The sequence below is a fragment of the Pogoniulus pusillus genome, unplaced genomic scaffold (genome assembly GCF_015220805.1).
Source record: "Pogoniulus pusillus isolate bPogPus1 unplaced genomic scaffold, bPogPus1.pri scaffold_175_arrow_ctg1, whole genome shotgun sequence".
Lineage (NCBI taxonomy): Eukaryota > Metazoa > Chordata > Aves > Piciformes > Lybiidae > Pogoniulus > Pogoniulus pusillus.
This window is the reverse complement of record NW_026974607.1, coordinates 1,318-28,726: the sequence shown is the minus strand read 5'-3', so window position 1 is coordinate 28,726 and position 27,409 is coordinate 1,318. Positions and strand designations below refer to the sequence as shown.

At 46.3% G+C, this 27,409-nt stretch overlaps 1 protein-coding gene across 2 annotated transcripts; it reads left to right on the top strand.

The window, feature by feature from the left end:
• The first annotated feature begins 11,240 nt into the window (after positions 1-11,240).
• On the top strand, positions 11,241-17,505 carry LOC135173980 (uncharacterized). Of its 2 annotated transcripts, none has more exons than XM_064141210.1 (2): positions 11,241-14,175; positions 17,431-17,505. In XM_064141210.1, the coding sequence occupies exon 1, from the start codon at positions 11,912-11,914 to the stop codon at positions 14,093-14,095; it is 2,184 nt and encodes a 727-aa protein (XP_063997280.1). In that variant the 5' UTR covers positions 11,241-11,911; the 3' UTR covers positions 14,096-14,175; positions 17,431-17,505. The 2 variants fall into 2 exon arrangements, with proteins under 2 accessions (XP_063997280.1, XP_063997279.1); XM_064141209.1 differs by lacking the exon at positions 17,431-17,505 and adding an exon at positions 16,538-16,627.
• Positions 17,506-27,409: the final 9,904 nt, after the last annotated feature.

Here is a 27,409-nt window from a genome sequence, read left to right as displayed (position 1 = left end):
CACGTTTACATCCTAGCCCCATTGAAGAACCCTAGAAATGCCGTTTAGAAAAAGCATTACTTCTGTGTGTAGACCCAGCCAGGAATGGCCTAGCCTGGAATCCCCTGCACCATTCTGCAGCTTTCCAGCTGCGTCACACACTGGCAAAAGAAACTTTCTCCTAGCTGCTTTCCTTTGAAGCAGAAACACGTTCACATCCTAGCCCCACTGAAGAACCATAGAAATGCCGGTTAGAAAAAGCATTACTTCTGCGTGTAGACCCAGCCAGGAATGGCCTAGCCTGGAATCCCCTGCACCATTCTGCAGCTTTCCAGCTCCCTCACACACTGGCAAAAGAAACTTTCTCCTAGCTGCTTTCCTTTGAAGCAGAAACACGTTTACATCCTAGCCCCATTGAAGAACCATAGAAATGCCGGGTGGAAAAAGCATTACTTCTGCGTGTAGACCCAGCCAGGAATGGCCTAGCCTGGAATCCCCTGCACCATTCTGCAGCTTTCCAGCTCCCTCACACACTGGCAAAAGAAACTTTCTCCTAGCTGCTTTCCTTTGAAGCAGAAACACGTTTACATCCTAGCCCCATTGAAGAACCATAGAAATGCCGGTTAGAAAAAGCATTACTTCTGTGTGTAGACCCAGCCAGGAATGGCCTAGCCTGGAATCCCCTGCACCATTCTGCAGCTTTCTAGCTGCGTCACACACTGGCAAAAGAAACTTTCTCCTAGCTGCTTTCCTTTGAAGCAGAAACACGTTCACATCCTAGCCCCAGTGAAGAACCATAGAAATGCCGGTTAGAAAAAGCATTACTTCTGTGTGTAGACCCAGCCAGGAATGGCCTAGCCTGGAATCCCCTGCACCATTCTGCAGCTTTCTAGCTGCGTCACACACTGGCAAAAGAAACTTTCTCCTAGCTGCTTTCCTTTGAAGCAGAAACACGTTTACATCCTAGCCCCATTGAAGAACCATAGAAATGCCGGTTAGAAAAAGCATTACTTCTGCGTGTAGACCCAGCCATGAATGGCCTAGCCTGGAATCCCCTGCACCATTCTGCAGCTTTCCAGCTGCGTCACACACTGGCAAAAGAAACTTTCTCCTAGCTGCTTTCCTTTGAAGCAGAAACACGTTTACATCCTAGCCCCACTGAAGAACCATAGAAATCCCGGTTAGAAAAAGCATTACTTCTGTGTGTAGACCCAGCCAGGAATGGCCTAGCCTGGAATCCCCTGCACCATTTTGCAGCTTTCCAGCTCCCTCACACACTGGCAAAAGAAACTTTCTCCCAGCTGCTTTCCTTTGAAGCAGAAACCCGTTTACATCCTAGCCCCATTGAAGAACCATAGAAATGCCGGTTAGAAAAAGCATTTCTTCTGCGTGTAGACCCAGCCAGGAATGGCCTAGCCTGGAATCCCCTGCACCATTCTGCAGCTTTCCAGCTCCCTCACACACTGGCAAAAGAAACTTTCTCCTAGCTGCTTTCCTTTGAAGCAGAAACACGTTTACATCCTAGCCCCATTGAAGAACCATAGAAATGCCGGTTGGAAAAAGCATTAATTCTGCGTGTAGACCCAGCCATGAATGGCCTAGCCTGGAATCCCCTGCACCATTCTGCAGCTTTCCAGCTCCCTCACACACTGGCAAAAGAAACTTTCTCCTAGCTGCTTTCCTTTGAAGCAGAAACACGTTTACATCCTAGCCCCATTGAAGAACCATAGAAATGCCGGTTAGAAAAAGCATTACTTCTGTGTGTAGACCCAGCCAGGAATGGCCTAGCCTGGAATCCCCTGCACCATTCTGCAGCTTTCCAGCTGCGTCACACACTGGCAAAAGAAACTTTCTCCTAGCTGCTTTCCTTTGAAGCAGAAACACGTTCACATCCTAGCCCCACTGAAGAACCATAGAAATGCCGGTTAGAAAAAGCATTACTTCTGTGTGTAGACCCAGCCAGGAATGGCCTAGCCTGGAATCCCCTGCACCATTCTGCAGCTTTCCAGCTCCCTCACACACTGGCAAAAGAAACTTTCTCCCAGCTGCTTTCCTTTGAAGCAGAAACCCGTTTACATCCTAGCCCCATTGAAGAACCATAGAAATGCCGGTTAGAAAAAGCATTACTTCTGCGTGTAGACCCAGCCAGGAATGGCCTAGCCTGGAATCCCCTGCACCATTCTGCAGCTTTCCAGCTCCCTCACACACTGGCAAAAGAAACTTTCTCCTAGCTGCTTTCCTTTGAAGCAGAAACACGTTTACATCCTAGCCCCATTGAAGAACCATAGAAATGCCGGTTGGAAAAAGCATTAATTCTGCGTGTAGACCCAGCCATGAATGGCCTAGCCTGGAATCCCCTGCACCATTCTGCAGCTTTCCAGCTCCCTCACACACTGGCAAAAGAAACTTTCTCCTAGCTGCTTTCCTTTGAAGCAGAAACACGTTTACATCCTAGCCCCATTGAAGAACCATAGAAATGCCGGTTAGAAAAAGCATTACTTCTGTGTGTAGACCCAGCCAGGAATGGCCTAGCCTGGAATCCCCTGCACCATTCTGCAGCTTTCCAGCTGCGTCACACACTGGCAAAAGAAACTTTCTCCTAGCTGCTTTCCTTTGAAGCAGAAACACGTTCACATCCTAGCCCCACTGAAGAACCATAGAAATGCCGGTTAGAAAAAGCATTACTTCTGTGTGTAGACCCAGCCAGGAATGGCCTAGCCTGGAATCCCCTGCACCATTCTGCAGCTTTCCAGCTGCGTCACACACTGGCAAAAGAAACTTTCTCCTAGCTGCTTTCCTTTGAAGCAGAAACACGTTTACATCCTAGCCCCATTGAAGAACCATAGAAATGCCGGTTAGAAAAAGCATTACTTCTGCGTGTAGACCCAGCCAGGAATGGCCTAGCCTGGAATCCCCTGCACCATTCTGCAGCTTTCCAGCTGCGTCACACACTGGCAAAAGAAACTTTCTCCTAGCTGCTTTCCTTTGAAGCAGAAACACGTTTACATTCTAGCCCCATTGAAGAACCATAGAAATGCCGGTTAGAAAAAGCACTCCTTCTGCGTGTAGACCCAGCCAGGAATGGCCTAGCCTGGAATGCCCTGCACCATTCTGCAGCTTTCCAGCTCCCTCACACACTGGCAAAAGAAACTTTCTCCTAGCTGCTTTCCTTTGAAGCAGAAACACGTTTACATCCTAGCCCCATTGAAGAACCATAGAAATGCCGGTTAGAAAAAGCATTACTTCTGCGTGTATACCCAGCCAGGAATGGCCTAGCCTGGAATCCCCTGCACCATTCTGCAGCTTTCCAGCTCCCTCACACACTGGCAAAAGAAACTTTCTCCTAGCTGCTTTCCTTTGAAGCAGAAACACGTTTACATCCTAGCCCCATTGAAGAACCATAGAAATGCCGGTTGGAAAAAGCATTAATTCTGCGTGTAGACCCAGCCATGAATGGCCTAGCCTGGAATCCCCTGCACCATTCTGCAGCTTTCCAGCTCCCTCACACACTGGCAAAAGAAACTTTCTCCTAGCTGCTTTCCTTTGAAGCAGAAACACGTTTACATCCTAGCCCCATTTAAGAACCATAGAAATGCCGGTTAGAAAAAGCATTACTTCTGTGTGTAGACCCAGCCAGGAATGGCCTAGCCTGGAATCCCCTGCACCATTCTGCAGCTTTCCAGCTGCGTCACACACTGGCAAAAGAAACTTTCTCCTAGCTGCTTTCCTTTGAAGCAGAAACACGTTCACATCCTAGCCCCACTGAAGAACCATAGAAATGCCGGTTAGAAAAAGCATTACTTCTGTGTGTAGACCCAGCCAGGAATGGCCTAGCCTGGAATCCCCTGCACCATTCTGCAGCTTTCCAGCTGCGTCACACACTGGCAAAAGAAACTTTCTCCTAGCTGCTTTCCTTTGAAGCAGAAACACGTTTACATCCTAGCCCCATTGAAGAACCATAGAAATGCCGGTTAGAAAAAGCATTACTTCTGCGTGTAGACCCAGCCAGGAATGGCCTAGCCTGGAATCCCCTGCACCATTCTGCAGCTTTCCAGCTGCGTCACACACTGGCAAAAGAAACTTTCTCCTAGCTGCTTTCCTTTGAATCAGAAACACGTTTACATTCTAGCCCCATTGAAGAACCATAGAAATGCCGGTTAGAAAAAGCACTCCTTCTGCGTGTAGACCCAGCCAGGAATGGCCTAGCCTGGAATGCCCTGCACCATTCTGCAGCTTTCCAGCTCCCTCACACACTGGCAAAAGAAACTTTCTCCTAGCTGCTTTCCTTTGAAGCAGAAACACGTTTACATCCTAGCCCCACTGAAGAACCATAGAAATGCCGGTTAGAAAAAGCATTACTTCTGCGTGTATACCCAGCTAGGAATGGCCTAGCCTGGAATGCCCTGCACCATTCTGCAGCTTTCCAGCTCCCTCACACACTGGCAAAAGAAACTTTCTCCTAGCTGCCTTCCTTTGAAGCAGAAACACATTTACATCCTAGCCCCATTGAAGAACCATAGAAATGCCGGTTAGAAAAAGCATTACTTCTGCGTGTATACCCAGCCAGGAATGGCCTAGCCTGGAATCCCCTGCACCATTCTGCAGCTTTCCAGCTCCCTCACACACAGGCAAAAGAAACTTTCTCCTAGCTGCTTTCCTTTGAAGCAGAAACACGTTTACATTCTAGCCCCATTGAAGAACCATAGAAATGCCGGTTAGAAAAAGCATTTCTTCTGTGTGTAGACCCAGCCAGGAATGGCCTAGCCTGGAATCCCCTGCACCATTCTGCAGCTTTCCAGCTCCCTCACACACTGGCAAAAGAAACTTTCTCCTAGCTGCTTTCCTTTGAAGCAGAAACACGTTTACATCCTAGCCCCATTGAAGAACCCTAGAAATGCCGGTTAGAAAAAGCATTACTTCTGCGTGTAGACCCAGCCAGGAATGGCCTAGCCTGGAATCCCCTGCACCATTCTGCAGCTTTCCAGCTGCGTCACACACTGGCAAAAGAAACTTTCTCCTAGCTGCTTTCCTTTGAAGCAGAAACACATTTACATCCTAGCCCCACTGAAGAACCATAGAAATCCCGGTTAGGTAAAGCATTACTTCTGTGTGTAGACCCAGCCAGGAATGGCTTAGCCTGGAATCCCCTGCACCATTCTGCAGCTTTCCAGCTGCGTCACACACTGGCAAAAGAAACTTTCTCCTAGCTGCTTTCCTTTGAAGCAGAAACACGTTTACCTCCTAGGCCCATTGAAGAACCATAGAAATGCCGGTTAAAAAAAGCACTCCTTCTGTGTGTAGACCCAGCCAGGAATGGCCTAGCCTGGAATCCCCTGCACCATTCTGCAGCTTTCCAGCTCCCTCACACACTGGCAAAAGAAAATTTCTCCTAGCTGTTTTCCTTTGAAGCAGAAACACGTTTACATTCTAGCCCCATTGATGAACCATAGAAATGCCGGTTAGAAAAAGCATTACTTCAGTGTGTAAACCCAGCCAGGAATGGCCTAGCCTGGAATGCCCTGCACCATTCTGCAGCTTTCCAGCTCCCTCACACACTGGCAAAAGAAACTTTCTCCTAGCTGTTTTCCTTTGAAGCAGAAACACGTTTACATTCTAGCCCCATTGATGAACCATAGAAATGCCGGTTAGAAAAAGCATTACTTCTGTGTGTAAACCCAGCCAGGAATGGCCTAGCCTGGAATCCCCTGCACCATTCTGCAGCTTTCCAGCTGCGTCACACACTGGCAAAAGAAACTTTCTCCTAGCTGCTTTCCTTTGAAGCAGAAACACGTTTACCTTCTAGGCCCACTGAAGAACCATAGAAATGCTGGTTAGAAAAAGCACTCCTTCTGCGTGTAGACCCAGCCAGGAATGGCCTAGCCTGGAATCCCCTGCACCATTCTGCAGCTTTCCAGCTCCCTCACACACTGGCAAAAGAAACTTTCTCCTAGCTGCTTTCCTTTGAAGCAGAAACACATTTACATCCTAGCCCCATTGAAGAACCATAGAAATGCCGGTTAGAAAAAGCATTACTTCTGCGTGTAGACCCAGCCAGGAATGGCCTAGCCTGGAATCCCCTGCACCATTCTGCAGCTTTCCAGCTGCGTCACACACTGGCAAAAGAAACTTTCTCCTAGCTGCTTTCCTTTGAAGCAGAAACACGTTTACATCCTAGCCCCACTGAAGAACCATAGAAATCCCGGTTAGAAAAAGCATTACTTCTGTGTGTAGACCCAGCCAGGAATGGCCTAGCCTGGAATCCCCTGCACCATTCTGCAGCTTTCCAGCTGCGTCACACACTGGCAAAAGAAACTTTCTCCTAGCTGCTTTCCTTTGAAGCAGAAACACGTTTACATCCTAGCCCCACTGAAGAACCATAGAAATGCCGGTTAGAAAAAGCATTACTTCTGTGTGTAGACCCAGCCAGGAATGGCCTAGCCTGGAATCCCCTGCACCATTCTGCAGCTTTCCAGCTCCCTCACACACTGGCAAAAGAAACTTTCTCCTAGCTGCTTTCCTTTGAAGCAGAAACACGTTTACATCCTAGCCCCACTGAAGAACCATAGAAATGCCGGTTAGAAAAAGCATTACTTCTGTGTGTAGACCCAGCCAGGAATGGCCTAGCCTGGAATCCCCTGCACCATTCTGCAGGTTTCCAGCTGCGTCACACAATGGCAAAAGAAACTTTCTCCTAGCTGCTTTCCTTTGAAGCAGAAACACGTTTACATCCTAGCCCCATTGAAGAACCATAGAAATGCCGGTTAGAAAAAGCATTACTTCTGCGTGTAGACCCAGCCAGGAATGGCCTAGCCTGGAATCCCCTGCACCATTCTGCAGCTTTCCAGCTCCCTCACACACTGGCAAAAGAAACTTTCTCCTAGCTGCTTTCCTTTGAAGCAGAAACACGTTTACATCCTAGCCCCATTGAAGAACCATAGAAATGCCGGTTAGAAAAAGCATTACTTCTGTGTGTAGACCCAGCCAGGAATGGCCTAGCCTGGAATCCCCTGCACCATTCTGCAGCTTTCCAGCTCCCTCACACACTGGCAAAAGAAACTTTCTCCTAGCTGCTTTCCTTTGAGGCAGAAACACGTTTACATCCTAGCCCCATTGAAGAACCATAGAAATGCCGGTTAGAAAAAGCATTACTTCTGCGTGTAGACCCAGCCAGGAATGGCCTAGCCTGGAATCCCCTGCACCATTCTGCAGCTTTCCAGCTGCGTCACACACTGGCAAAAGAAACTTTCTCCTAGCTGCTTTCCTTTGAAGCAGAAACACGTTTACCTTCTAGGCCCACTGAAGAACCATAGAAATGCCGGTTAGAAAAAGCATTACTTCTGCGTGTATACCCAGCCAGGAATGGCTTAGCCTGGAATCCCCTGCACCATTCTGCAGCTTTCCAGCTGCGTCACACACTGGCAAAAGAAACTTTCTCCTAGCTGCTTTCCTTTGAAGCAGAAACACGTTTACATCCTAGCCCCACTGAAGAACCATAGAAATCCCGGTTAGAAAAAGCATTACTTCTGCGTGTAGACCCAGCCAGGAATGGCCTAGCCTGGAATCCCCTGCACCATTCTGCAGCTTTCCAGCTGCGTCACACACTGGCAAAAGAAACCTTCTCCTATCTGCTTTCCTTTGAAGCAGAAACACGTTTACATCCTAGCCCCATTGAAGAACCATAGAAATGCCGGTTAGAAAAAGCATTACTTCTGTGTGTAGACCCAGCCAGGAATGGCCTAGCCTGGAATCCCCTGCACCATTCTGCAGCTTTCCAGCTGCGTCACACACTGGCAAAAGAAACTTTCTCCTAGCTGCTTTCCTTTGAAGCAGAAACACGTTTACATCCTAGCCCCATTGAAGAACCATAGAAATGCCGGTTAGAAAAAGCATTACTTCTGCGTGTAGACCCAGCCAGGAATGGCCTAGCCTGGAATCCCCTGCACCATTCTGCAGCTTTCCAGCTCCCTCACACACTGGCAAAAGAAACTTTCTCCTAGCTGCTTTCCTTTGAAGCAGAAACACGTTTACATCCTAGCCCCATTGAAGAACCATAGAAATGCCGGTTAGAAAAAGCATTACTTCTGCGTGTAGACCCAGCCATGAATGGCCTAGCCTGGAATCCCCTGCACCATTCTGCAGCTTTCCAGCTCCCTCACACACTGGCAAAAGAAACTTTCTCCTAGCTGCTTTCCTTTGAAGCAGAAACACGTTTACATCCTAGCCCCATTGAAGAACCATAGAAATGCCGGTTAGAAAAAGCATTACTTCTGTGTGTAGACCCAGCCAGGAATGGCCTAGCCTGGAATCGCCTGCACCATTCTGCAGCTTTCCAGCTGCATCACACACCGGCAAAAGAAACTTTCTCCTAGCTGCTTTCCTTTGAAGCAGAAACACGTTCACATCCTAGCCCCACTGAAGAACCATAGAAATGCCGGTTAGAAAAAGAATTACTTCTGTGTGTAGACCCAGCCAGGAATGGCCTAGCCTGGAATCCCCTGCACCATTCTGCAGCTTTCCAGCTCCCTCACACACTGGCAAAAGAAACTTTCTCCTAGCTGCTTTCCTTTGAAGCAGAAACACGTTTACATCCTAGCCCCATTGAAGAACCATAGAAATGCCGGTTAGAAAAAGCATTACTTCTGCGTGTAGACCCAGCCAGGAATGGCCTAGCCTGGAATCCCCTGCACCATTCTGCAGCTTTCCAGCTCCCTCACACACTGGCAAAAGAAACTTTCTCCTAGCTGCTTTCCTTTGAAGCAGAAACACGTTTACATCCTAGCCCCATTGAAGAACCATAGAAATGCCGGTTAGAAAAAGCATTACTTCTGCGTGTAGACCCAGCCAGGAATGGCCTAGCCTGGAATCCCCTGCACCATTCTGCAGCTTTCCAGCTCCCTCACACACTGGCAAAAGAAACTTTCTCCTAGCTGCTTTCCTTTGAAGCAGAAACACGTTTACATCCTAGCCCCATTGAAGAACCATAGAAATGCCGGTTAGAAAAAGCATTACTTCTGCGTGTATACCCAGCCAGGAATGGCCTAGCCTGGAATGCCCTGCACCATTCTGCAGCTTTCCAGCTCCCTCACACACTGGCAAAAGAAACTTTCTCCTAGCTGCTTTCCTTTGAAGCAGAAACACGTTTACATCCTAGCCCCATTGAAGAACCATAGAAATGCCGGTTAGAAAAAGCATTACTTCTGCGTGTATACCCAGCTAGGAATGGCCTAGCCTGGAATGCCCTGCACCATTCTGCAGCTTTCCAGCTCCCTCACACACTGGCAAAAGAAACTTTCTCCTAGCTGCCTTCCTTTGAAGCAGAAACACATTTACATCCTAGCCCCATTGAAGAACCATAGAAATGCCGGTTAGAAAAAGCATTACTTCTGCGTGTATACCCAGCCAGGAATGGCCTAGCCTGGAATCCCCTGCACCATTCTGCAGCTTTCCAGCTCCCTCACACACAGGCAAAAGAAACTTTCTCCTAGCTGCTTTCCTTTGAAGCAGAAACACGTTTACATTCTAGCCCCATTGAAGAACCATAGAAATGCCGGTTAGAAAAAGCATTTCTTCTGTGTGTAGACCCAGCCAGGAATGGCCTAGCCTGGAATCCCCTGCACCATTCTGCAGCTTTCCAGCTCCCTCACACACTGGCAAAAGAAACTTTCTCCTAGCTGCTTTCCTTTGAAGCAGAAACACGTTTACATCCTAGCCCCATTGAAGAACCATAGAAATGCCGGTTAGAAAAAGCATTACTTCTGCGTGTAGACCCAGCCATGAATGGCCTAGCCTGGAATCCCCTGCACCATTCTGCAGCTTTCCAGCTGCGTCACACACTGGCAAAAGAAACTTTCTCCTAGCTGCTTTCCTTTGAAGCAGAAACACATTTACATCCTAGCCCCACTGAAGAACCATAGAAATCCCGGTTAGGTAAAGCATTACTTCTGTGTGTAGACCCAGCCAGGAATGGCTTAGCCTGGAATGCCCTGCACCATTCTGCAGCTTTCCAGCTGCGTCACACACTGGCAAAAGAAACTTTCTCCTAGCTGCTTTCCTTTGAAGCAGAAACACGTTTACCTCCTAGGCCCATTGAAGAACCATAGAAATGCCGGTTAGAAAAAGCACTCCTTCTGTGTGTAGACCCAGCCAGGAATGGCCTAGCCTGGAATCCCCTGCACCATTCTGCAGCTTTCCAGCTCCCTCACACACTGGCAAAAGAAACTTTCTCCTAGCTGCTTTCCTTTGAAGCACAAACACGTTTACATTCTAGCCCCATTGATGAACCATAGAAATGCCGGTTAGAAAAAGCATTACTTCTGTGTGTAAACCCAGCCAGGAATGGCCTAGCCTGGAATGCCCTGCACCATTCTGCAGCTTTCCAGCTCCCTCACACACTGGCAAAAGAAACTTTCTCCTAGCTGCTTTCCTTTGAAGCAGAAACACGTTTACATCCTAGCCCCATTGAAGAACCATAGAAATGCCGGTTAGAAAAAGCATTACTTCTGCGTGTAGACCCAGCCAGGAATGGCCTAGCCTGGAATCCCCTGCACCATTCTGCAGCTTTCCAGCTGCGTCACACACTGGCAAAAGAAACTTTCTCCTAGCTGCTTTCCTTTGAAGCAGAAACACGTTTACCTTCTAGGCCCACTGAAGAACCATAGAAATGCTGGTTAGAAAAAGCACTCCTTCTGCGTGTAGACCCAGCCAGGAATGGCCTAGCCTGGAATCCCCTGCACCATTCTGCAGCTTTCCAGCTCCCTCACACACTGGCAAAAGAAACTTTCTCCTAGCTGCTTTCCTTTGAAGCAGAAACACATTTACATCCTAGCCCCATTGAAGAACCATAGAAATGCCGGTTAGAAAAAGCATTACTTCTGCGTGTATACCCAGCCAGGAATGGCCTAGCCTGGAATCCCCTGCACCATTCTGCAGCTTTCCAGCTGCGTCACACACTGGCAAAAGAAACTTTCTCCTAGCTGCTTTCCTTTGAAGCAGAAACACGTTTACATCCTAGCCCCACTGAAGAACCATAGAAATCCCGGTTAGAAAAAGCATTACTTCTGTGTGTAGACCCAGCCAGGAATGGCCTAGCCTGGAATCCCCTGCACCATTCTGCAGCTTTCCAGCTGCGTCACACACTGGCAAAAGAAACTTTCTCCTAGCTGCTTTCCTTTGAAGCAGAAACACGTTTACATCCTAGCCCCATTGAAGAACCATAGAAATGCCGGTTAGAAAAAGCATTACTTCTGTGTGTAGACCTGTGGGGAATTTTGTAGGGGCTGTTGCTTTGCAATCGATATGTAGGCGATTGGAACACAGCGGGTAAGACACCGGTCAGCCCAAGGACACTGTGTCCGCTTCGTGCTTTCTATGAAAAAAAAGCAGAGTTGGCCTGAGGATGTTGCGTCCTTGTGATACAGCTGTGCAAAGTAAAACAAGTAATGAATCAGTCATGAATATACCATAGAACAAAGGATCTGCACATCTGGAAATGTAGGGTTTGATATATGAGCACACGTACTGCTTATAAAAATACCTTTTTGTATCTACTAATGATTATGCTTTAAACCACAAAAATGTATTGCATGGACCAATTAGAAATCGACATGTAATCCTGTAATAGTATAAAAAGCCTTCTGATTTGTGTATTAAATGTCTTACATTTACAATCCATATTGGATTCTGTAAGTCCATTTCCTCAACTTTGGGAACAGTCAGCATGCTAACAGCGCCTAACAGCGACATCTGGTGACCCCCGACGTGATCAGCAAGAGACCTGATACCCGGGAAGAGAGCTGAGCTGACTGCAAAGCGGGGAAAAAGAAAAGAAATTCCGCGGCGGCTGCGGCCGGACGTCCGAGAGAGGCGTGAGTGGTACCACGGATTTTCGACTCAGCGGGTGAGTCGGCTGCCTTGAGCAGGGAAAAGGCGCGGAATGGGGAATACGGCCCCGGGAATAGAAAAAGCTTCTGTTGAAGCCTTGTTGAAATTTGGACAGAAAGCTGGAGACCCGCTGGATCGGGCTCTAGTGACAGATTTGTTGTCTTGGGCACGCCGTAGAGGCTTACTCAAGGAAACTGCACAAGTTTTTAAAGACGAGACGTGGAAGCGTATAGGGGAGGAAATATGGGAATCTGTCCAGACTGATAATAAAGAAGCAAAAAGACTTGCTTCAACCTATCGACAGATCAGTCTCTTAGTACAAAAAATAGGAGCGGAGGCAGAAGTTGAAGCAATAATTCAGACCATCTTGAAAGACGCTAAAAATAAAGTAACATCGGGATCGGGGGCGGAGACAAAAACTGCCGCGGAGACAAAAACTGAGATAAAAACTGAGACGAAAACTGTTTGCCCTGCTACCCAAGGTCCTTACGATTATCTCATTCCTGATTGGGACCCCGATAAGGGAGCGGGAGGTTCACAAGTCCCCGAGCCTATGGAAGTGGGACAAGCGGTACCATCAGCTCCGCAAATAGATCCTGCAACTGTCCCTCTGCCTCCTGAGGAAGAGGAGTTAAAGACTCTTTTACATGAGCAGGCAGATGCAATGACTAAACTATTGAATGAGATGCAACGGTTGGATAAAGGTTCCAAATCAAGGGTGGTTAAAGAGAGTTATCGCAAGGCACATAAGTCTATTGTTGAAGGTCTGAAAAATGTTGAGAAACAATTAACAAAGATTGAGTCTGGTAATTGTGTTCACCCTGCTGCTGTTACTGAAGAGAAAAATACAGATGGTAAAATGTCAGTGGAAGGGGTTCGTCAACGGGTGTTACAAAGTATCAGAGATGGTGAAATGAACATAGAGGAGGGCGATTGGTATTTGCAGTCTAAGTATGGTTCAGAAGCGAGACTGTCTGCGGAGGATAAGAGAAAGCTTGCAGATTGGTTTGCATTGTATCCTCAGTATAAAAGGAAAGAGGATTCAGCAAGTGGAATGGTGGATAATGTCTGGAAGTGGTGGAGAGGGAAAGCGAATGAGGAAAAGTCAAAGGAGACTCCTAAACAGAGAAATTCTGATTACATTCCAAAAGATCCCAACTTTGACATGTCAAACCGGTGGAAGGGAGTTGTAACCAATGCTGAAATTACTGGGGATTTTCAGTTTACAGCTGCACCAGTAACTATTGATAATAATGGACAGAGAAACTGGCAGGCTATAGACTGGACCACAGTTGCCAAAATACAGAAAGCAATTTTAGATTATGGAATAGACAATCGACTGGTCAGAAGACAGATGGAAACATTTATAAAACATCAGACACTAATACCCACAGACATTAAACATCTGTTTGAACTGATGCTGGGACCTACGAGTTATATGATGTTTGTTAACAAGTGGCAGGAAAGATTAGAGCAGAAACAGCTTGATAACTTGACACTGCCGCACGGAGATCCCTTACGGGTGGCCTCCCTAGAGCAATTGATGGGGAACGGTCAGTACGTTGACCCACAGCGGCAAGCTGCGCTAGACTTGCGAATTCTGGCTCAAAGCAAAGTGGCTGCCCTTGAAGCTTTCGCCAGTTTGCCACAGGTCGGCACTCCAAAACAACCATACTTGCAAATTAAACAGAGAGACTCTGAGTCATTTATGGCATTTGTTGACAGAATTACAGAAGGTGTTGAAATGGCACCTGACATTCCAGCCAACATGAAAGAGACATTGGTAAAAGAGATTGCTATGCAAAATGCCAATGCTGCCTGTCGGAGGTTAATTGCCACTTTACCCCCTGCTGCTTCTTTACTGCAAATGGTAGAACAATGTTCTCGAGCCCCGATGGAAGAAGAGAAGGAAAAGGCTCGAATTCATGCCTCTGCATTAGCAGCTGCATTGTCCAAATGCTCGCCACAAGGAAAGGGGGACAAGGGCTCAAATCCTGTATGTTTTAAATGTGGACAGACGGGACATTTTAAAAAGCATTGTCCTACAATTAAGGCTGTTACTAACCAAGTATCGTCGATGAGTTCTCCATTCGCAGGAACCTGCAACAAGTGTGACAAGTTCGGACACAGAGCATCAGACTGCAAATCCCGATTTAAGAAGGATGGAACACCTCTTGTGCCCCAGCAGGGAAACGGGGGAGGCCGCGTGGGGGGCGCGGCTCAGACCTCATCTTAAGCGACCGGACCCCCCACAACGGAGGCTGCCTCGACGATCTACTCGCCGCCACCAGAGGAAGCGCTGGCCTCGATTTGGTCGTAAGTGAAACAATAACAATCACAACACAGGAGGTTACACTAATCCCTACTACCAGTAAAGGACCATTAGGGTATGGACTTTCTGCCTTGCTAATAGGAAGATCTTCAGCTACAAGAACTGGAATTTTTGTACAACCAGGATTAATCGATAGTGACTTCACAGGAGTTATTCACATTATGGTTAATGTTTTTACACCACCAATTACCATTCCAAAAGGCAGTAAGATAGCACAATTGATTCCTTTCAAAGCCTGTGTACCACATTCAACACCTAAAATCAGAGGAACAGGAGGGTTTGGGTCTACAGAGCCACTAATAGCTTTCTCTGAGGTGATAACTAACAACAAACCTACACGTTCTGTTACCATTATCCATCCCGACACTCAGATCACCCCTAAAACCATTACAGTTGAGATGATGATTGACACGGGTGCAGATGTCACTATAGTGCCAGCTGCATATTGGCCAAAAGCGTGGCCAATTGTAAATTCATCTGAGAAGGTTTTGGGAATAGCAGGACTAGCAGAAATGAGAAAAAGTGCTGTGTTATTGGACATCAAAGACAATGAGGGGAACATTGCAAAAGTAACACCTGTAATCATGGACACACCCTTATGGTTGCTAGGTCGAGATGTACTCTCCCAATGGCAACTTGTTTTGTCTACTCCTTTTCCATAGCGGCCACTGACAAAGGTGCTCTTCCCACTATTAAGCTGACTTGGAAAACTGATAAGCCTGTGTGGGTTGATCAGTGGCCGCTCACTGATGAAAAATTGGAGCACCTGAACCAGCTTGTGGATGAACAATTAGAGAAAGGCCATATAAAAGAATCTTTTAGTCCTTGGAACACTCCAGTTTTTGTTATACAGAAAAAATCAGGAAAATGGCGATTTTTGCACGATCTTCGTGCTGTTAATGAGCAAATGACGCCAATGGGAGCGTTACAACCAGGCCTACCTTCTCCAGCTGCAATACCTGTTAATTGGGCTGTCTACATTATTGATCTTAAGGATTGTTTCTTTAGTATTCCACTCGATCCTGCTGATACTCAACGATTTGCCTTTAGTATACCATCAAAGAATAACAGTGCCCCCATGAGAAGATTTGAATGGATAGTTCTGCCACAGGGAATGCGTAATAGCCCAACCATATGTCAATGGTATGTTAACCAAGCATTACAAAATTGGAAGAGTTCACACCCTACATACGTGGTATTACATTATATGGATGATATCTTGATTGCTTCTCCCATTCCCTTAACAGAAACTGAAAAGACTACATTATCACAGACCCTTAAGCACTGGGGATTGACAATTGCAAAAGATAAGATTCAGGCCCAAGAACCATGGAATTATCTAGGACTGATAGTGACAGAAAGCAGAATCAGACCTCAAAAAATTACACTACATGTGAAAATAGAAACAGTGAACGATGTCCAAAAATTATTAGGAGAATTGCAATGGATCAGACAATGGATAGGGATTACTAATAAAGATCTTGAACCCCTTAGAGAGTTGCTAAAAGGATCAAAACATCCAGCAGAACCTAGAGTTTTGCAAAACCAGCACTATGAGGCACTTGAAAAAATTAATAACAAAATAGCTGAATTACAAGCATATCGTTACAATACTGCCTTGCCAATCAATGTTTATTTATGCCAACAAGACAATGATTACTATTTGGCAATAGGACAGGAACAGGATCAGAAGACATTCCTACTATTGGAGTGGTTATTTCCAAAAAGTCAGCCTCATGCATCACTGTTACACAAACTTGACCTTGTTGGTTCCTTGCTGTTAAAGGCAAAACGTAGAGTACGTCATGTTTTTGGGGTAGAAGTAACTAAGATTGTGTTACCATTTGCAATGAAATCAGTGGTGGAAGAATGGTGTAACATGTCATATTCTTTTGCTACTGCAGTGATTGCTACATCTATTGATAATCATTATCCTGCATTTCCTTTATTTGGTACTCAATTGATGTTAAACCAGAAAGCACTGAAATGTGAACAACCTATTGAAAATGGTGTTACAGTTTTTACTGATGCTTCTGGGAAAACACACAAATATGGCTATGCTAAATGGTGTGACACTTCCAAACAATGGAAGACTGTAGTGAAAGAACTAGAAGGAGTTTCTGTTCAATGCCTTGAACTCAAAGCAGTAACAATGGTGTTTGAAGACTTTGTAAATATCCCTGTAAATATTATTACTGATTCTATGTATGTAGCTTCTGTTGTGAATCGAGTAGAGGAGTCAATTATTGGACACATTTCTAACAAGGTTATTGAAGCTGTGATTATTCAATTGTTGAATTTGATTCTAAACAGAAAATGTTTATATTTTTGTACTCATATTCGTAGTCATACTAACTTGCCTGGATTCTTGTCAGAAGGAAACGCGAAAGCCGATGAGGTGGTGAGTGCTGGAGCCCAGCAAAATGATACTGATGAACCTTCTGTTTCTATCAAATCAGCCACTCAGGCAATTAAGCAAGCACAAGTAAGTCATGCATTCTTTCACCAATCTGCAAAAAGTTTGTCTAAGGAATTCTCTATATCTCTGCAAACTGCTCGTGGCATTATTGCCTCGTGTCCTGATTGTGCCAAGGTCTCACCCCTACAATCAGAAGGCACTAATCCTAGGGGGACTGAGGCAAGAGAGTTATTTCAAACAGACATTACAATTGTTCCGTCATTTGGACGTCTAAAATATGTTCATGTCACAGTAGATACATATAGTTCAGCCTTGTGGGCATCTGCCATGACATCATCGGGGGCGTCAGCAACGTGTCGACATTGGAGAATGGCATTTGCTGTATTAGGAAACCCCCAAACAATTAAGACAGACAATGGTCCAAATTATAAAAGCCAAATTGTTGAAGCGTTTCTTTCAGCCTGGAATATCAAACATTTATTTGGAATTCCTTACAATAGCACAGGACAGGCAATTGTTGAAAGAAAGCATTCTGATCTCAAACGATATATTGCCATTTTTCAAAGACAGGGGGAGTTTTCCCATTCCCACTCCCCCCACGATATTCTTTCAAAGGCCATTTATGTTTTAAATTGGAAACTCTGGTCACAAAAGTCGAATCAAGAAGTTGGGTCAACCCCTATCTTTAGACATTTTACTCAAAACAATCCTTTAAAAGAAACACACGTTTCTGTGCAAGTTTGGGACCCCTCATCAGCCACCTGGAATGAACCATGGAGATTAATAACTTGGGGTCGTGGGTATGCTTGTGTCATTACAGAGGACGGAGAGCGGTGGTTGCCAGCCAAGTGGGTGCGACCCTGGCTACATGCTGAAACCAAGGAAAACAAGGAGGATGATCAAACGGCGATAGAAGAAATCGCTGACTTAGAAGCTGCACACAACGTCACCAGAGACAACTGATCTGAGCTAAATGTTGAACAATATGTATTGGTTATCTGCTATTGTAATTATTTTTGTGGTGCAGGAGAATTTTGGGTGGGGTAGTGAAGACAACTTTTGGGTGAATTGGGCAAAGGAGACAAATAACCCATCCTTTTGCTTACACTTATCAGCAGCCACAGACCCATTTAAAACATGCCTGATAGGGTTGCCATTTGATGATCAACGCACTTTGGTAGCCTCCTTTTCATCTCTCACACATCAAGATTGTTCTACAGCAAAAAGTATAAGTCATTGTATGGCATTAATAGTTGCAAGCCTCAATGACCCTTTACCATGGGATCCTCAAGAGTTCAACCTGTTAGGAAGTAGAATGCCAAATCAGTCAGGATGTCTGATATTTGGCTCGTACAATCTGACGAATCGTCAAATAACAGATCTAACATCCTATCATTTTCCTTATTGGAGTACCTCTGATTTTTGTGCTAAAGACACGGTTTATGGTTGGAACACAAATGGTATGTGCCTTAACATTACCAAAGCCTTAAGATTGCCTAGAAATGTGTTCCTGATCTGTGGTAGAAGAGCGTGGCCTGGAATCCCAAAAGAAAGTAACGGAGGGCCATGTTACATTGGTCACCTTTCTCTGCTAACTCCTACTTCAGAATTTATCCGAAATCATATTGCAAGTAGTGCTACTCTATTAAGAAATCGTAGAAATGTAGAAATGTTAACCTCTGATTGTAATGATGAAGTGGAACTTTGGTCTCATACAGCAAGAGTTTTTGGAGCATTGTTTCCTCCTATAGGAACAGCACATGCCTTGTCAGCCATTCAGAGATTAGCATGTTGGACAGCAAAACAAGCTAATGTTACTACTAGTGTTATTTCTCAGCTTGCAGTAGATCAAAATAGTTTGCGAAAGGCTACCCTGCAAAATAGAGCAGCTATAGATTACTTGCTTTTAGTACAAGGAAAAGGCTGTGAAGAGGTAGAAGGAATGTGTTGTTTTAACTTGTCTGATCATAGTGATTCAATCCATAAAAAGGTAGACTGGCTTCAGCATCATACAGAGAGAATTACAGCGAATCATAACCCCTTTGATGATTGGCTAATGTCATGGGGAATTTCAGCTTGGGCAAAAGAGTTAATCAAAACTGTAGGAATAGTATTGCTTATTGTTATTGTTGTGTTATTTTTAGGACCCTGCATCTTCCGATGTCTATCCTGGCAGATGCATCGGATCGCTGCTACAGTGTTTGAAAAGAAAGGGGGAGATGTGGGGAATTTTGTAGGGGCTGTTGCTTTGCAATCGATATGTAGGCGATTGGAACACAGCGGGTAAGACACCGGTCAGCCCAAGGACACTGTGTCCGCTTCGTGCTTTCTATGAAAAAAAAGCAGAGTTGGCCTGAGGATGTTGCGTCCTTGTGATACAGCTGTGCAAAGTAAAACAAGTAATGAATCAGTCATGAATATACCATAGAACAAAGGATCTGCACATCTGGAAATGTAGGGTTTGATATATGAGCACACGTACTGCTTATAAAAATACCTTTTTGTATCTACTAATGATTATGCTTTAAACCACAAAAATGTATTGCATGGACCAATTAGAAATCGACATGTAATCCTGTAATAGTATAAAAAGCCTTCTGATTTGTGTATTAAATGTCTTACATTTACAATCCATATTGGATTCTGTAAGTCCATTTCCTCAACTTTGGGAACAGTCAGCATGCTAACAGCGCCTAACAGCGATATAGACCCAGCCAGGAATGGCCTAGCCTGGAATCCCCTGCACCATTATGCAGCTTTCCAGCTCCCTCACACACCGGCAAAAGAAACTTTCTCCTAGCTGCTTTCCTTTGAAGCAGAAACACGTTTACATCCTAGCCCCACTGAAGAACCATAGAAATGCCGGTTAGAAAAAGCATTACTTCTGTGTGTAGACCCAGCCAGGAATGGCCTAGCCTGGAATCCCCTGCACCATTCTGCAGGTTTCCAGCTGCGTCACACACTGGCAAAAGAAACTTTCTCCTAGCTGCTTTCCTTTGAAGCAGAAACACGTTTACATCCTAGCCCCATTGAAGAACCATAGAAATGCCGGTTAGAAAAAGCATTACTTCTGCGTGTAGACCCAGCCAGGAATGGCCTAGCCTGGAATCCCCTGCACCATTCTGCAGCTTTCCAGCTCCCTCACACACTGGCAAAAGAAACTTTCTCCTAGCTGCTTTCCTTTGAAGCAGAAACACGTTTACATCCTAGCCCCATTGAAGAACCATAGAAATCCCGGTTAGAAAAAGCATTACTTCTGTGTGTAGACCCAGCCAGGAATGGCCTAGTCTGGAATCCCCTGCACCATTCTGCAGCTTTCCAGCTCCCACACACACTGGCAAAAGAAACTTTCTCCTAGCTGCTTTCCTTTGAAGCAGAAACACGTTTACATCCTAGCCCCATTGAAGAACCATAGAAATGCCGGTTAGAAAAAGCATTACTTCAGCGTGTAGACACAGCCAGGAATGGCCTAGCCTGGAATCCCCTGCACCATTCTGCAGCTTTCCAGCTGCGTCACACACTGGCAAAAGAAACTTTCTCCTAGCTGCTTTCCTTTGAAGCAGAAACACGTTTACATCCTAGCCCCATTGAAGAACCATAGAAATGCCGGTTAGAAAAAGCATTACTTCTGTGTGTAGACCCAGCCAGGAATGGCCTAGCCTGGAATCCCCTGCACCATTCTGCAGGTTTCCAGCTCCCTCACACACTGGCAAAAGAAACTTTCTCCTAGCTGCTTTCCTTTGAAGCAGAAACACGTTTACATCCTAGTCCCACTGAAGAACCATAGAAATGCCGTTTAGAAAAAGCATTACTTCTGTGTGTAGACCCAGCCAGGAATGGCCTAGCCTGGAATGCCCTGCACCATTCTGCAGCTTTCCAGCTCCCTCACACACTGGCAAAAGAAACTTTCTCCTAGCTGCTTTCCTTTGAAGCAGAAACACGTTTACATCCTAGCCCCACTGAAGAACCATAGAAATGCCGGTTAGAAAAAGCATTACTTCTGCGTGTAGACCCAGCCAGGAATGGCCTAGCCTGGAATCCCCTGCACCATTCTGCAGCTTTCCAGCTCCCTCACACACTGGCAAAAGAAACTTTCTCCTAGCTGCTTTCCTTTGAAGCAGAAACACGTTTACATCCTAGCCCCATTGAAGAACCATAGAAATGCCGGTTAGAAAAAGCATTTCTTCTGTGTGTAGACCCAGCCAGGAATGGCCTAGCCTGGAATCCCCTGCACCATTCTGCAGCTTTCCAGCTGCGTCACACACTGGCAAAAGAAACTTTCTCCTAGCTGCTTTCCTTTGAAGCAGAAACACGTTTACCTCCTAGCCCCACTGAAGAACCATAGAAATGCCGGTTAGAAAAAGCACTCCTTCTGTGTGTAGACCCAGCCAGGAATGGCCTAGCCTGGAATCCCCTGCACCATTCTGCAGCTTTCCAGCTCCCTCACACACTGGCAAAAGAAACTTTCTCCTAGCTGCTTTCCTTTGAAGCAGAAACACGTTTACATCCTAGCCCCATTGAAGAACCATAGAAATGCCGGTTAGAAAAAGCATTACTTCTGCGTGTAGACCCAGCCAGGAATGGCCTAGCCTGGAATCCCCTGCACCATTCTGCAGCTTTCCAGCTCCCTCACACACTGGCAAAAGAAACTTTCTCCTAGCTGCTTTCCTTTGAAGCAGAAACACGTTTACATTCTAGCCCCATTGATGAACCATAGAAATGCCGGTTAGAAAAAGCATTACTTCTGTGTGTAGACCCAGCCAGGAATGGCCTAGCCTGGAATGCCCTGCACCATTCTGCAGCTTTCCAGCTCCCTCACACACTGGCAAAAGAAACTTTCTCCTAGCTGCTTTCCTTTGAAGCAGAAACACGTTTACATCCTAGCCCCATTGAAGAACCATAGAAATGCCGGTTAGAAAAAGCATTACTTCTGCGTGTAGACCCAGCCAGGAATGGCCTAGCCTGGAATCCCCTGCACCATTCTGCAGCTTTCCAGCTGCGTCACACACTGGCAAAAGAAACTTTCTCCTAGCTGCTTTCCTTTGAAGCAGAAACACGTTTACATCCTAGCCCCATTGAAGAACCATAGAAATGCCGGTTAGAAAAAGCATTACTTCTGTGTGTAGACCCAGCCAGGAATGGCCTAGCCTGGAATCCCCTGCACCATTCTGCAGCTTTCCAGCTCCCTCACACACTGGCAAAAGAAACTTTCTCCTAGCTGCTTTCCTTTGAAGCAGAAACACGTTTACATCCTAGCCCCACTGAAGAACCATAGAAATGCCGGTTAGAAAAAGCATTACTTCTGTGTGTAGACCCAGCCAGGAATGGCCTAGCCTGGAATCCCCTGCACCATTCTGCAGCTTTCCAGCTCCCTCACACACTGGCAAAAGAAACTTTCTCCTAGCTGCTTTCCTTTGAAGCAGAAACACGTTTACATCTAGCCCCATTGAAGAACCATAGAAATGCCGGTTAGAAAAAGCATTACTTCTGTGTGTAGACCCAGCCAGGAATGGCCTAGCCTGGAATCCCCTGCACCATTCTGCAGCTTTCCAGCTGCGTCACACACTGGCAAAAGAAACTTTCTCCTAGCTGCTTTCCTTTGAAGCAGAAACACGTTTACCTCCTAGGCCCACTGAAGAACCATAGAAATGCCGGTTAGAAAAAGCACTCCTTCTGTGTGTACACCCAGCCAGGAATGGCCTAGCCTGGAATCCCCTGCACCATTCTGCAGCTTTCCAGCTGCGTCACACACTGGCAAAAGAAACTTTCTCCTAGCTGCTTTCCTTTGAAGCAGAAACACGTTTACATCCTAGCCCCATTGAAGAACCATAGAAATGCCGGTTAGAAAAAGCATTACTTCTGTGTGTAGACTCAGCCAGGAATGGCCTAGCCTGGAATCCCCTGCACCATTCTGCAGCTTTCCAGCTGCGTCACTCACTGGCAAAAGAAACTTTCTCCTGTCTGCTTTCCTTTGAAGCAGAAACACGTTTACATTCTAGCCCCATTGAAGAACCATAGAAATACCGGTTAGAAAAAGCAATTCTTCTGGTTATAGACCCAGCCAGGAATGGCCTAGCCTGGAAATCCCTGCACCATTCAGCAGGTTTCCAGCTGCGTCACACACTGGCAAAAGAAACTTTCTCCTAGCTACTTTCCTTAGAAGCAGAAACACGTTTACATCCTAGCCCCACTGAAGAACCATAGAAATGCTGGTTAGAAAAAGCATTACTTCTGTGTGTAGACCCAGCAAGGAATGGCCTAGCCTGGAATCCCCTGCACCATTCTGCAGCTTTCCAGCTGCGTCACACACTGGCAAAAGAAACTTTCTCCTAGCTGCTTTCCTTTGAAGCAGAAACACGTTTACATCCTAGCCCCATTGAAGAACCATAGAAATGCCGGTTAGAAAATGCATTACTTCTGTGTGTAGACCCAGCCAGGAATGGCCTAGCCTGGAATCCCCTGCACCATTCTGCAGCTTTCCAGCTCCCTCACACACTGGCAAAAGAAACTTTCTCCCTGCTGCTTTCCTTTGAAGCAGAAACACGTTTACATCCTAGCCCCACTGAAGAACCATAGAAATGCCGGTAAGAAAAAGCATTACTTCTGCGTGTAGACCCAGCCAGGAATGGCCTAGCCTGGAATCTCCTGCACGATTCTGCAGCTTTCCAGCTGCGTCACACACTGGCAAAAGAAACTTTCTCCTAGCTGCTTTCCTTTGAAGCAGAAACATGTTTTCCTCCTAGGACCATTGAAGAACCATAGAAATGCCGGTTAGAAAAAGCATTACTTCTGTGTGTAGACCCAGCCAGGAATGGCCTAGCCTGGAATCCCCTGCACCATTCTGCAGCTTTCCAGCTGCGTCACACACTGGCAAAAGAAACTTTCTCCTAGCTGCTTTCCTTTGAAGCAGAAACACGTTTACATCCTAGCCCCATTGAAGAACCATAGAAATGCCGGTTAGAAAAAGCATTACTTCTGTGTGTAGACCCAGCCAGGAATGGCCTAGCCTGGAATCCCCTGCACCATTCTGCAGCTTTCCAGCTCCCTCACACACTGGCAACAGAAACATTCTCCTGTCTGCTTTCCTTTGAAGCAGAAACACGTTTACATTCTAGCCCCATTGAAGAACCATAGAAATACCGGTTAGAAAAAGCAATTCTTCTGCTTATAGACCCAGCCAGGAATGGCCTAGCCTGGAAATCCCTGCACCATTCTCCAGGTTTCCAGCTGCGTCACACACTGGCAAAAGAAACTTTCTCCTAGCTGCTTTCCTTTGAAGCAGAAACACGTTTACATCCTAGCCCCATTGAAGAACCATAGAAATGCCGGTTAGAAAAAGCATTACTTCTGTGTGTAGACCCAGCCAGGAATGGCCTAGCCTGGAATCCCCTGCACCATTCTGCAGCTTTCCAGCTGCGTCACACACTGGCAAAAGAAACTTTCTCCTAGCTGCTTTCCTTTGAAGCAGAAACACGTTTACCTCCTAGGCCCATTGAAGAACCATAGAAATGCCGGTTAGAAAAAGCATTACTTCTGCGTGTAGACCCAGCCAGGAATGGCCTAGCCTGGAATGCCCTGCACCATTCTGCAGCTTTCCAGCTGCGTCACACACTGGCAAAAGAATCTTTCTCCTAGCTGCTTTCCTTTGAAGCAGAAACACGTTTACCTCCTAGCCCCACTGAAGAACCATAGAAATGCCGGTTAGAAAAAGCATTACTTCTGCGTGTAGACCAAGCCAGGAATGGCCTAGCCTGGAATCCCCTGCACCATTCTGCAGCTTTCCAACTCCCTCACACACTGGCAACAGAAACTTTCTCCTGTCTGCTTTCCTTTGAAGCAGAAACACGTTTACATTCTAGCCCCATTGAAGAACCATAGAAATACCGGTTAGAAAAAGCAATTCTTCTGCTTATAGACCCAGCCAGGAATGGCCTAGCCTGGAAATCCCTGCACCATTCTCCAGGTTTCCAGCTGCATCACACACTGGCAGAAGAAACTTTCTCCTAGCTGCTTTCCTTTGAAGCAGAAACACGTTTACCTCCTAGGCCCATTGAAGAACCATAGAAATGCCGGTTAGAAAAAGCAATACTTCTGTGTGTAGACCCAGCCAGGAATGGCCTAGCCTGGAATCCCCTGCACCATTCTGCAGCTTTCCAGCTCCCTCACACACTGGCAAAAGAAACTTTCTCCTAGCTGCTTTCCTTTGAAGCAGAAACACGTTTACCTCCTAGGCCCATTGAAGAACAATAGAAATGCCGGTTAGAAAAAGCATTACTTCTGTGTGTAGACCCAGCCAGGAATGGCCTAGCCTGGAATCCCCTGCACCATTCTGCAGCTTTCCAGCTGCGTCACACACTGGCAAAAGAAACTTTCTCCTAGCTGCTTTCCTTTGAAGCAGAAACACGTTTACATCCTAGCCCCATTGAAGAACCATAGAAATACCGGTTAGAAAAAGCAATTCTTCTGCTTAGAGACCCAGCCAGGAATGGCCTAGCCTGGAATCCCTGCACCATTCTGCAGCTTTCCAGCTGCGTCACACACTGGCAAAAGAAACTTTCTCCTAGCTGCTTTCCTTTGAAGCAGAAACACGTTTACATCCTAGCCCCATTGAAGAACCATAGAAATGCTGGTTAGAAAAAGCATTACTTCTGTGTGTAGACCCAGCCAGAATGGCCTAGCCTGGAATCCCCTGCACCATTCTGCAGCTTTCCAGCTCCCTCACACACTGGCAAAATAAACTTTCTCCTAGCTGCTTTCCTTTGAAGCAGAAACACGTTTACCTCCTAGGCCCATTGAAGAACCATAGAAATGCCGGTTAGAAAAAGCATTACTTCTGTGTGTAGACCCAGCCAGGAATGGCCTAGCCTGGAATCCCCTGCACCATTCTGCAGCTTTCCAGCTGCGTCACACACTGGCAAAAGAAACTTTCTCCTAGCTGCTTTCCTTTGAAGCAGAAACACGTTTACATCCTAGCCCCATTGAAGAACCATAGAAATGCCGGTTAGAAAAAGCACTCCTTCCGCGTGTAGACCCAGCCAGGAATGGCCTAGCCTGGAATCCCCTGCACCATTCTGCAGCTTTCCAGCTGCGTCACACACTGGCAAAAGAAACTTTCTCCTAGCTGCTTTCCTTTGAAGCAGAAACACGTTTCCCTCCTAGCCCCACTGAAGAACCATAGAAATGCCGGTTAGAAAAAGCATTACTTCTGTGTGTAGACCCAGCCAGGAATGGCCTAGCCTGGAATCCCCTGCACCATTCTGCAGCTTTCCAGCTGCGTCACACACTGGCAAAAGAAACTTTCTCCTAGCTGCTTTCCTTTGAAGCAGAAACACGTTTACATCCTAGCCCCATTGAAGAACCATAGAAATGCCGGTTAGAAAAAGCATTACTTCTGTGTGTAGACCCAGCCAGGAATGGCCTAGCCTGGAATGCCCTGCACCATTCTGCAGCTTTCCTGCTCCCTCACACACTGGTAAAAGAAACTTTCTCCTGTCTGCTTTCCTTTGAAGCAGAAACACGTTTACATCCTAGCCCCACTGAAGAACCATAGAAATGCCGGTTAGAAAAAGCATTACTTCTGCTTATAGGCCCAGTCAGGAATGGCCTAGCCTGGAATCCCCTGCACCATTCGGCAGCTTTCCAGCTGCGTCACACACTGGCAAAAGAAACTTTCTCCTAGCTACTTTCCTTTGAAGCAGAAACACGTTTCCATCCTAGCCCCACTGAAGAACCATAGAAATGCTGGTTAGAAAAAGCATTACTTCTGTGTGTAGACCCAGCCAGGAAAGGCCTAGCCTGGAATCCCCTGCACCATTCTGCAGCTTTCCAGCTGCCTCACACACTGGCAAAAGAAACTTTCTCCTAGCTGCTTTCCTTTGAAGCAGAAACACGTTTACCTCCTAGCCCCACTGAAGAACCATAGAAATGCCGGTTAGAAAAAGCACTCCTCCTGCGTGTAGACCCAGCCAGGAATGGCCTAGCCTGGAATCCCCTGCACCATTCTGCAGCTTTCCAGCTGCCTCACACACTGGCAAAAGAAACTTTCTCCTAGCTGCTTTCCTTTGAAGCAGAAACACGTTTACATCCTAGCCCCATTGAAGAACCATAGAAATGCCGGTTAGAAAAAGCATTACTTCTGTGTGTAGACTCAGCCAGGAATGGCCTAGCCTGGAATCCCCTGCACCATTCTGCAGCTTTCTAGCTGCGTCACACACTGGCAAAAGAAACTTTCTCCTGTCTTCTTTCCTTTGAAGCAGAAACACGTTTACATTCTAGCCCCATTGAAGAACCATAGAAATACCGGTTAGAAAAAGCAATTCTTCTGGTTATAGACCCAGCCAGGAATGGCCTAGCCTGGAAATCCCTGCACCATTCAGCAGGTTTCCAGCTGCGTCACACACTGGCAAAAGAAACTTTCTCCTAGCTACTTTCCTTGGAAGCAGAAACACGTTTACATCCTAGCCCCACTGAAGAACCATAGAAATGCTGGTTAGAAAAAGCATTACTTCTGTGTGTAGACCCAGCAAGGAATGGCCTAGCCTGGAATCCCCTGCACCATTCTGCAGCTTTCCAGCTGCGTCACACACTGGCAAAAGAAACTTTCTCCTAGCTGCTTTCCTTTGAAGCAGAAACACGTTTACATCCTAGCCCCATTGAAGAACCATAGAAATGCCGGTTAGAAAATGCATTACTTCTGTGTGTAGACCCAGCCAGGAATGGCCTAGCCTGGAATCCCCTGCACCATTCTGCAGCTTTCCAGCTCCCTCACACACTGGCGAAAGAAACTTTCTCCTAGCTGC

Coding starts and splice junctions, on each gene's coding strand:
- LOC135173980 (XM_064141210.1), top strand. CDS start 11,912: ATGGGGAATACGGCCCCGGGAATAGAAAAAGCTTCTGTTGAAGCCTTG.